At 35.4% G+C, this 11,393-nt stretch overlaps 1 protein-coding gene and 1 long non-coding RNA gene across 2 annotated transcripts in view; one reads left to right on the top strand and one right to left on the bottom strand.

The window, feature by feature from the left end:
* LOC125258429 overlaps window positions 1–9,324 on the bottom strand; it is an 11,033-nt gene extending 1,709 nt beyond the window's left edge. The window contains exons 1-2 of the long non-coding RNA XR_007182615.1: window positions 9,266–9,324; window positions 3,237–3,357 (exon numbers count right to left, since the gene is read on the bottom strand). This is a non-coding gene — a long non-coding RNA (uncharacterized LOC125258429). The remainder of the gene's footprint in view (window positions 1–3,236; window positions 3,358–9,265) is intronic.
* The window catches only part of LOC125258428 (cyclic nucleotide-gated cation channel beta-3), a 14,243-nt gene extending 2,948 nt beyond the window's left edge, over window positions 1–11,295 (top strand). Inside the window, 16 exon segments of the mRNA XM_048175372.1 lie at window positions 2,314–2,408; window positions 2,411–2,473; window positions 2,623–2,961; window positions 3,171–3,379; window positions 4,662–4,712; window positions 4,792–4,878; window positions 5,018–5,082; window positions 5,474–5,596; window positions 6,388–6,529; window positions 7,576–7,735; window positions 7,824–7,921; window positions 8,008–8,091; window positions 8,165–8,283; window positions 8,371–8,523; window positions 10,239–10,401; window positions 10,996–11,295. Coding sequence (XP_048031329.1) covers window positions 2,314–2,408; window positions 2,411–2,473; window positions 2,623–2,961; window positions 3,171–3,379; window positions 4,662–4,712; window positions 4,792–4,878; window positions 5,018–5,082; window positions 5,474–5,596; window positions 6,388–6,529; window positions 7,576–7,735; window positions 7,824–7,921; window positions 8,008–8,091; window positions 8,165–8,283; window positions 8,371–8,523; window positions 10,239–10,401; window positions 10,996–11,022 — 1,978 coding nt within the window. The 3' untranslated portion in view covers window positions 11,023–11,295.
* Window positions 11,296–11,393: the final 98 nt, after the last annotated feature.

The following is an 11,393-nucleotide window of genomic DNA, read 5'->3' as shown; positions in this document are numbered from 1 at the left end:
GAAGGAGGGCCACTGGTTTATGATCACTACTATAGTGTTTTTCATTTTATATAACATTGACCGTAAATTATGTAGCCTATATTAGTTATGGAAATGGCATATTTTGATTTTTGATATGTGGGAATGTGGTCACTGGGATACTGTGGGTTATTTATTTTTGATTGGCCATTAGGCTAGTTTTGTGATGCAGACCAATGGTAACCCTGTTTAAAGGGTTAGTTCACCCAAAAATTAAAATAATGTCATTTATTACTCACCCTCATGTCGTTCCAATCCACACCTGTAAGACCTTTATTCATCTTCGGAACACAAATTAAGATATTGTTGATTAAATCTGATGGCTTGGTGAGGTCAATGATATTTCCTCTCTAAAGATCCATAAAGGTACTAAAAACATATTTAAAACAGTTCATGCGAGTTCAGTAGTTCTACCTTAATATTATAAAGTGACGAGAATATTTTTTGTACACCAAAAAAAACGAAATAACGACTTTTCAACAATATAGTGATGGGCCGATTTCAAAACACTGCTTCGGAGCTTTACGAATCGAATCAGTGAAATAACTTTAAAAATCTTAAAGTTTGTTTTTTAAAAGTTTGAATTGAACACGTGTTTCTGGCATGATTTATCACATTGTTAGCATGTTGATTACCATTTATGTTTTAGCATGTTGGTAGTGTGATTTAGCATGTTGTTAACATGTTTAGCATGTTGTTAGCATGATTTAACATGTTGCTAACATTATTTAGCATGAATTAGCATGCTGCTATCATGTTTTTGCACATTGCTAGACAATGTGATTCATTTTGTTAATAAAGCAATTTGTTTTAAATTAAAGTATCGATTCGTTTTACATAAATGTAACGATTCGTTTTAATAAATGCAACGGTTCGTTTTTAAAAGTAATGATTCAGTTTTAATGAAAGTATTAATTCATTTTGATTAAATGTAGTGATTCATTTTTAATAAATATAGTGTTTCACTTTTAAAAGTAGCGTTTCATTTGAAATAAATGTAGTGATTCAGTTTGAATAAATGTAGCGAGTGATTTTTAGAAGTAGCGATTCGTTTTAAATAAATGTAGTGAGTCATTTTGATTAAATGTATCGATTCATTTTTAAAAGTAGCGATTCATTTTGAAAAATGTAGCAAGTGATTTTTAGAAGTAGCGATTCTTTTTAAATAAATGTAGTGAGTCATTTTGAATAAATGTATTGATTCATTTTTAAAAGTAACAATTCATTTAGAAAAATGTAGACTGATTTTTAGAAATAGCAATTCGTTTTAAATAAATGTAGTGATTCATTTTTAAAAGTAGCGATTCATTCTGAAAAATGTAGCCAGTGATTTTTAGAAGTAGCAATTCCTTTTAAATAAATGTAGTGAGTCATTTTGATTAAATGTATCGATTTATTTTTTAGAAGTAGTGATTCATTTTGAAAAATGTAGCGAGTGATATTTAGAAATAGCGATTCGTTTTAAATAAATGTAGCGATTCATTTTTAAAAGTAGCGATTCATTCTGAAAAATGTAGCCAGTGATTTTTAGAAGTAGCGATTTGTTTTAAATAAATGTAGTGAGTCATTTTGATTAAATGTATCGATGCATTTTTAAAAGTAGCGATTCATTTTGAAAAATGTAGCCAGTGATTTTTAGAAGTAGCGATTTGTTTTAAATAAATGTAGCGAGTCATTTTGATTAAATGTATCGATTCATTTTTAAAAGTAGCGATTCATTTTGAAAAATGTAGCCAGTGATTTTTAGAAATAGCGATTCGTTTTAAATAAATTTAGTGATTCATTTTTAAAAGTAGCGATTCATTCTGAAAAATGTAGCCAGTGATTTTTAGAAGTAGCGATTTGTTTTAAATAAATGTAGCGAGTCATTTTGATTAAATGTATCGATTCATTTTTAAAAGTAGCGATTCATTTTGAAAAATGTAGCCAGTGATTTTTAGAAATAGCGATTCGTTTTAAATAAATTTAGTGATTCATTTTTAAAAGTAGTGATTCATTTTTAAAAGTAGCAATTCATTCTGAAAAATGTAGCCAGTGATTTTTATAAGTAGCGATTCGTTTTAAATAAATGTAGTGATTCATTTTTAAAAGTAGCAATTCATTCTGAAAAATGTAGCCAGTGATTTTTATAAGTAGCGATTCCTTTTAAATAAATGTAGTGATTCATTTTTAAAAGTATTATTAAAAGTGATTATTTTTAAATAAGTGTAGGTATGCATTTTTTACATTTTGACAAAGTCATTTTGACAAATTGAATTTTTTTCCTTCTTGTCATTCTCTGTGTAATTGTTATAGTGAGGAGGCCCCTCCCCCTGAATCCCGGCCCATTGTAATAAACAAGCATTTTGATGCTCAACTCATCGAGATAGTTCACCGGTACCGGCAACGACTGTAGAGTATAAAGAAAAGGTCATTGACCCCTATGCATCCTCCCCAGAGCGCAGTCCACCTGTCAGTGAGTACAAATCAATCCTATGCCTCTTCATTTAATGACTACTATAGCTGAAATGATGCGTAAATGTTACATATATTAAATAATCACCACATAACATGATATAAGATTCACCAATAAGTGAATAAGTAACGCAAGTTATTTTGTTCTAGCACCCGTCCTGAGAAAAGACGACTACCTGAGGATAGTGGAGGAGAGGAAACGAAAAGAGGAGGAGGACAAGAAAAGAAAAGAGGAGGAGGAGAAGAAAAAGAAAGAGGAGGCGGAGAGAAAAAAGAAAGAGGCGGAGGAAAAGAAGAAGAAAGAGGAGGAGGAAAAGAAAAAAGAGAAAGCGGAGAAGCCTGTGGAAAAGGAGGAGAAGAAAGAGGAGGCAGCAAAAGAGGACAAATCCATCTGCCCTAAAATGAACTACACCTGTATAGATTTCTTTCTGAACCCCATCGAAGACAGACTCGACAAAAGACTGGGCAACTCCATCGATCCTTTCACAGGTTAAACCTAACAAATATGCCAACATCTGAATATGAATAGAAAATTATGTTTATATTTTAAGTACTGACTAAAATTAAGACCAAAGTATTGGGACCAGTTCTAATGGTCAAACTTAGTCTACATTTTTCAAATCAACTTGGACAGAGAAAGAGCCATACAAAACAACCATCTTGTTTTTCTTCTGCTCTTTTCCTGTGATTTTCATTAGACCGCAGGTATATCGCTTGGCTAAGCGTGGTGACCATTGCCTTTAACTATAACCTGTGGTTCATACCCGTTCGTATGGCCTTCCCATATCATGACCCGGAGGTCATTCCATTGTGGTTCACCTTGGACATCATTGCTGACATCATCTATATCATCGACATAATCGTTTTCCAGCCACGCCTGCAGTTCTGTAAGGGGGGAGACATCATTGTAAGAAAACATTTATTTTTAAGTAAATTAAAGGTGCCCTCGAATGAAAAATTTTATTTATCTAGTCAAATAACAAGAGTTCAGTAAATGGAAATGACATACATTGAGTCTCAAACTCCATTGTTTCCTCCTTCTTATATAAATCTCATTTGTTTAAAAGACCTCCGAAGAACAGGCGAATCTCAACATAACACCGACTGTTACGTAACAGTCGGGGTGTACGCCCCCAATATTTGCATATGCCAGCCCCTGTTCCCAACATTATGAAAGGCATTAGACAAGGGCAGCCAGTAACGTCTGAATCTGCACAGGTGAATCAACAGACTAGGTAAGCAAGCAAGGACAACAGCGAAAAAATGCAGATGGAGCAATAATAACTGACATGATCCATGATATCATGATATTTTAGTGATATTTGTGAATTGTCTTTCTAAATGTTTCGTTAGCATGTTGCTAATGTACTGTTAAATGTGGTTAAAGTTACCATCGTTTCTTACTGTATTCACGGAGACAAGAGCCGTCGCTATTTTCATTATTAAACACTTGCAGTCTGTATAATTTATAAACACAACTTCATTCTTTATAAATCTCTCCAACAGTGTAGCATTAGCCGTTAGCCACGGAGCACAGCCTCAAACTCATTCAGAATCAATGCATGCATGCCGCATGCATGACGAACACTTTCTAAAGATCCATTTGAGGGTTATATTAGCTGTGTAAACTTTGTTTATGCACTGTTCAAGGCAAGCGCGAGCTCCGTGGGCGTGGAGCACGAGAATTAAAGGGCCAGTAGCTGAATCGGCTCATTTATAATGATGCCCCAAAATAGGCAGTTAAAAAAATGAATTAAAAAACATCTATGGGGTATTTTGAGCTGAAACTTCACAGACACATTCAGGGGATACCTTAGACTTATATTACATCTTTTTTTTTAAAAGTTCTAGGGCACCTTTAAGTTAATAATTTTAGTAATTATTTTAAATAAGCAATATTTAAAGGGATAGTTCACCCAAAAATGAAAATTACATTTTTACTCACCATCAAGTTGTTCCAAACCTGTATGAGTTTCTCACAATAGAAAGATCTTTTGAAGAATGTTGGTAACCAGACAGTTGACGGTACCCATTGTTTTTTCCTACTATGGAAGTCAATGGCAACCATCAACTGTCTGGTCAATTCGAACAGAATTTTCATTTTTGGGTGAACTATCCCTTTAATATGTCTTGCCACAATTGACTTATACTATAAGTGCACTAACTTTTTTTTATTTCATAATATTCAGTATGACCGAGTTGTGATTAAAAAGAAATATCGGGAATCGGCAAGATTTCAGGTATTGCAGATATTTCATAATATTTTATCCCCCAATAGAAAGCCATGAAGTATTTATTCATTATTTCCCATCGTTTCAGAATGATGTACTATCCGTCCTGCCTTCGGACCTGTTATGTTTTCCATTTGGATACAAGTCCGTCTTCAGGATCAATCGTTTGATTAAGGTAATGAACACTGCACTTTCTATAAATGCCTGTGTTTTTGGCAGGAGCCGTGATTGGCTATGAGATGCATATTTATTCTTGAGTTGATTATAGTTTTTAATATGCACTACCCTTGTTTTGTTTATGTTTTCTTCTTAAGTCTGAAGCATTTTTTGAGTTCAGTGACCGTCTTGAAGGTATAATGACCAAAGCGTACATCTGGAGGTGCGTAACCAAGTCTTTACTAGTTAAGAGTTGATCCCAGGGATGGGGAAAAATGTGCAATTTGCAAAATGACTACATTTCATAAGAAAACTGGAATGTTGTTTTGCTCCTTTTTGAAGACTTTGGGGAAAATTAGAGCATTGAATTTTATTTCACCATTGTCCAAAAAAGTTAATTTTGTAAGTTTTTATCTTGATTTAATTATAATTCTACCTCCTCAAATTCCAATTAGAAGTCTACATCCTGTTTGCTACCTCAATTCAAATTCAGGAACTGAAGTGGAATTTAAAAGATATTCTTAATTCAACTCTGAATTCTACAGAACCTTGGTTGCTACAAACATATTGTTATAAATCATTGTAACCATAATTCTCTTGTGCTCTTTTTTAAGAGTAATCCGTACTATTGGATACCTGATGTTTATTCTCCACCTCAACGCTTGTCTTTACTACGTGGCGTCTGACTACCAGGGGATCGGCAAGACCAAATGGGTGTACAGTGGAAATGGCAGCGCGTATGTAATTCCAAATACCCTTCAGATTCAGTCAGAATATGCAGATTTGTCTATTTCTTAAAAGTAAAGTGTGTAATTTTTGCACCACTGGCAGCACCAAACATTTGATCAATTCAAAAAAGTTTCCCAAATACTCTCTACATCTGCCATTGGTTGATAACACCCTCCTACAAATCAACCTATGAATTCCTTTTTTATAGTCTTAGCATATTAAACTGGGACTGACGAAAGTATATAAAATACATGCATTAGCTTTAATTGAACTTGAAATGACAATTTAATGTATTTTTTGGACCTGTATTTCATTCACAGTTGAAGTTTAAGCAATAAAAGTCCAAAAGTAGTTTGCAGTAATTGCCGGTTTTGGGGTTTTTTCATATTCTCGTAGCTACCTGAGCTGTTTCTTCTATGCGGAGAAATCCCTCCTGATGATCGCAGAACTTCCTTTCCCTGAGACCATGTTCGGTCAGATCTTTCAGATGACCAACTATTTTTTTGGTGCCCTATTTTTGTCCATCATTCTTGGCCAGGTAGACATTTTGTCTCCAAAGCTTTTGTCTCTAAAGCTTATGCTCCTGAAGTGCTTCGTCATTTTTTGCTCAATTTTGAGGCTTTTTTTTTTTTTTGCGCTTGGCTTTCTTGCTTGGCCTTGGCTTTGCTCAATGTTTGATGTCTGCTGTTTTGACGTTGCAATATGTTTGAATTTTAATAAGGATTCAGATACGAATGCAAGATGTTTTTATTCTTTACAGACTGAATTCTAACTTTATCTCTCCTTTTCTCTTTCACAGGTACTTGCGCAGTTACTATTTTGCAGTGCGGACTCTGATCAACATTGGCGGCTTGCCTGAGCCTCACACAGTCTTTGAGATTTCCTTTCAGTTAACAAACTTTTTCATTGGTGTCTTTGTCTTCTCAAGTTTGATTGGACAGGTACATGATGTGATGATGTAAACATCATGAGCTCCTCCCCCTAATCCCAGGCAGCCAATTATATCATAGTATTCAGCTCTGCCAGTTCTTCTGTCAGAAACCATGTTGATTTATTGTTATAGTGTTTCTGTTGTTTAAGTATATAGGCTGTGCCACCTCTTTAACATATGTTAGGGATGCACACAATATTGTTTGTTTGTTTGTTTATATATCAGCCAATATTGGATATTTAATTGTTTATCGGCATGAAATAGTGTGATAGTCTTTTCTTTATCGGTATCAGTCAAAATGTTAACATTAGTGCATCCCTATCAGATGTATAGACGTTAAAAGGATAGTTCACCCAAAAATGAAAATTCTGTCATCAATTGACCCTTCGCAAAGACCCACCCCCCTTAGTTACTGCTGCTTTGTCCGACATGCCATGGCTCTGTCACGCCACACAGAGTGAAAAATACATTGCGAAGCAAAGAGGACACTGACAACACGTCGACAGACAAGACAGAGCAGGTTACTTATGATATTAAACAAAGTCCCAGCTTTCAAATTGTGTATTTTTTAAAAGAAATTTGAACAATAAAAACCATTTGTGGCTCTTTAATGTGTAGTGACAGATTGTTGTAGCGCCTCAGCTCAAGCGGCTCATGAACCGATCATCTCTTTACTAGTTAATTTATTGCATTAAATAAACATGAATGAACATCAGAAGGAATGTTGTTTCAAACGCGGAAAGACATCAGTACACACTATTTTTCAAGTTCAACTTCTAACTCCTGACTGCTTTGTCGGACAAAATGTGGATTTGGCGTTATGATTGGTTTGATCGCTTGTCAATCAAACCCCCGCGAAGGGTCAATTGATCATCCTTAAATTTCTTTCTTCTGCTGAACACACTATGCAAGTCTTTGAATATTCTTCAAAATATCTTCTTTTGAGTTCAGCAGAAGAAAGAAATTCATACAGGTTTGGAACAACTTTAGGTTGAGTAATTGATGACAAAATGTTCATTTTTGGGTGAACTATCCCTTTAATCTGTGATATTGCAGATGAGAGATGTCATTGGAGCAGCTACTGCCGGCCAGACCTATTTCCGTGCATCTATGGATGCTTGTGTGGCGTACATGGTGACAAACCGCATCCCCAAGCTGGTTCAAACCAGAGTGCGCACCTGGTACAACTACACCTGGGACTCCCAGGGCATGCTGGGTAAAATCTAAGTTTATGTGTAAAAATGCTCTGAAATGAGCAGCAATATCAGCAGGTTCCTTCTGACTGAGGTTTGTCTTTTCCTCAGATGAGTCTGAGCTACTGGAACAGATGCCTCTGGTGATGAGAACAGCCATCGCTGTGGACATCAACCTTGCTACTTTCCAAAAGATTGACCTCTTCAAGGTGGGCTTGATTTAAAGAAGGAAACAGACAGTGATCTGCTGCGCATGGTCAGTTGGTTGATGTTTCTGCAGGTTTTTTTCTCCTAGGGCTGTGACAACCAGATGCTGGTGGACATGTTATTGAGGCTGAAGTCCATTGTGTACTTGCCTGGAGACTTTGTGTGCAAGAAGGTTGGTTATATTGCCCTTTATTTATGCATTGACACCAAACACATGAAGTCTTCACACACCTTCTTCTCCACAGGGTGACATTGGAAAGGAAATGTACATTATTAAGGCCGGAGAGGTGCAGGTCATCGGTGGGCCGGACAATAAGATTGTGTTTGTGACTCTAAAGGCAGGCTGTGTGTTCGGGGAGATCAGGTGAGGTATTGGAATGAGAATCTGCCTTCACAGCTACAAATCATGAATGTGACATAAGAACAGTCACGTATTTATAATTTTCCCCAGTCTGCTACAGTCTTCAGCCAATGGAGGAAACAGAAGAACCGCTAACGTAGCGGCACATGGATTTGCCAACCTCTTTGTACTGGACAAGAAAGATCTCAATGACATCTTGATTCACTACCCTGAGTCTCAGAAAGTGCTGGCTAGGAAAGGACGGTGAGTCATGTCACATTATTCTTTCAACCAGAAGTTTATGTAGATGTAGCTGCAGTGAGAAACTACATACTTTTCTTAAAGGTGCCATCGAATTGAAAATTGAATTTACCTCGGCATAGTTGAACAACAAGAGTTCAGTACATGTAAATGACATACAGTGAGTCTCAAACTCCATTGTTTCCTCCTTCTTATATAAATCTCATTCGTTTAAAAGACCTCCGAAGAACAGGCGAATCTCAACATAACACCGACTGTTATGTAACAGTCGGGATCATTAATATGTACGCCCCCAATATTTGCATAAATGCCAGCTCATGATCGAGGCATTACACAAGGGCAGCCAGTTTTAACGTCTGGATCTGTGCACAGCCGAATCATCAGACTAGGTAAGCAAGCAAGGACAACAGCGAAAAACGGCAGATAGAGCAATAATAACTGACATGATTCATGATAACATGATATTTTTAGTGATATTTGTAAATTGTCTTTCTAAATGTTTCGTTAGCATGTTGCTAATGTACTGTTAAATGTGGTTAAAGTTACCATAATTTATTACTGTATTCACGGAGACAAGAGAGCCGTCACTATTTTCATTATTAAACACTTGCAGTCTGTATAATTCATAAACACAACTTCATTCTTTATAAATCTCTCCAACAGTGTAGTATTAGCCGTTAGCCACGGAGCACTATCAAACTCATTCAGAATCGAATATAAACATCCAAATAAATACTATACTCACATAATCCGATGTATGCATGCAGCATGCATGACGAACACTTTGTAAAGATCCATTTTGAGGGTTATATTAGCTGTGTGAACTTTGTTTATGCAGTGATAGAGTCGAGAGCTCGGGAGGGGTCGGAGAGCGTGCAATTTAAAGGGGCAGCAGCATGAATCGGCGCATTTCTAATTATGCCTCAAAATAGGCAGTTAAAAAAATTTATTAAAAAAAATCTATGGGGTATTTTGAGCTGCAACTTCACAGACACATTCAGGGGACACCTTAGACTTATATTACATCTTGTAAAAAAACGTTCAATTGCACCTTTAATCAATGTTGTCTGAAGATCCTTAAAACAGGAAAAATAAACTTTTTAAAACATACATTTTAAATATAGTTCTGCAAGACATTAAAGGCCAGATTTACTAACAGCTTTCACCAGCACAAACCCTCTTTTGCCGTTAAAAAAATACTGTCAGTATTTACTAAAGACACGCAGTGAAAAAATAGCGCAGAAAAGGCATGGACAGGGTCATTTTTGCGACTGACCTTATTGCATATGCATTTGTAGGAGTTTTCCTTTCAGAAGCAAAATTTATGGGAGGAGAGTATTTAAATGAATCTCGCAAGGTGATTTACTAAGGTTTGCGCTAGTCAATTGACTGGTATTTGCACCATTATTTAACGGTCTTAAACCAGATGCTAATTTGCACTGCTCTTGGTAGACTGCATTGGTCATTATGGATATGATCTGGCTGCGTCTGTGTTCTTTAATTTGCGCATTGTAGAACTTTGCCCTGAGACCTCACTTAATCCTCTCTTCTCTCTCAGTTTGGTTGAAATTCCTCTATTTGAGTTAAATGGCCATTCCATCCAGCAGATGTCTTGTTGTTAGGATCTAGGCAAGACTAGAGAGGGTTCTGTTGTACATTGATGGCCTACATGTGCTTCCAACAATGAAATCTAAAATACTGGTTAACACTCTTCACAGGAAACTGCTGAAAGCGAAGGGTCCACCTCCTGCTGCTGCTAAAGCCGATGAGGAAAAGAAGAAAGGTCTGTCTAATTACGGACAAAAACCTCCCACTCCCAAACTTTTGCGTGCCTTTGCAGGAGGACCATTCTCCAAAAAAGGCTTTATGGACAGACTTAAGGTATGAAATTCTTAGATATATGTTAAGTACAAAGTTTGGAGTCAGTAAGATTTTTGTTTGTTTGTTTTTTTAGGTATTGAATGCTTTTATTCTGCGTGGATTTATTAAACTGATCAGTAAAGACATTTATAATGTTACAAAATATATTTTAAATAAATGTTGTTTCTGAGAAAATTTATCATAGTTTTCACAAAAAATATTAGACGGTACAACTGTATTCAACACTGATGATGATAATAAGAAATGAGAGCAGCAAATCAGCATATTAGAATGATTTTGAAGGATCATGTGACACTGAAGACTGGAGTAATGATGCTGAAAATTCAGCTTTGCCATCATGGGAATAAATTACATTTAAAATTGTATTAAAATAATACAAAAAACAGTTATTTTAAACTGTAATAATATATTGCTTTTACTGTATACCATATATGAGATTTTTTCAGAAACATCTTACTGACCCCAAACTTTTGAGTGGTATATTTTAAGTGATGTATATTGAATAAATTGTAAAAATATTTGATATATAAAACAATATGATACAAAAAAAAAAACAGTTTAACAGTACATTTCTTTATCTTTTTTCTTTTCTAGGCTGCGGCTTCATCAGAACGTCAATGAAATACATACAATATTTCTCTTCAAATATTTAGTTTATTTTGAAATCATCTACTGTCATGTATATAAAAAATAAATCTTTATACAGTATGTATCTAAACATTTTGAAAATGAGCTCCTTTCCCTGCCAACTGAAGTACTTGCCAGTCATCGAGTTGTATTAATAGCGATACATGCATCATGTGATTGCAGTTTGTTACCGTCCTTCCAAAACAGTATGTTTGTATATCTATTTTGTACTGAAACCTGAATAAAAAACAGATTTTTTTAATTGCATAGTGCAGTGGACCTAATCTCTGAAACATATTGAGATAATTCAACGCACAAAAATTAATATAACACTAAGTATAAATAAATCAAGTATTTATACTTGA

This window comes from Megalobrama amblycephala, linkage group LG22 (genome assembly GCF_018812025.1).
Source record: "Megalobrama amblycephala isolate DHTTF-2021 linkage group LG22, ASM1881202v1, whole genome shotgun sequence".
In the NCBI taxonomy this organism is placed as follows: domain Eukaryota; kingdom Metazoa; phylum Chordata; class Actinopteri; order Cypriniformes; family Xenocyprididae; genus Megalobrama; species Megalobrama amblycephala.
Note: the sequence above shows the minus strand (reverse complement) of the source record. Positions and strands in the feature narration are given on the sequence as shown.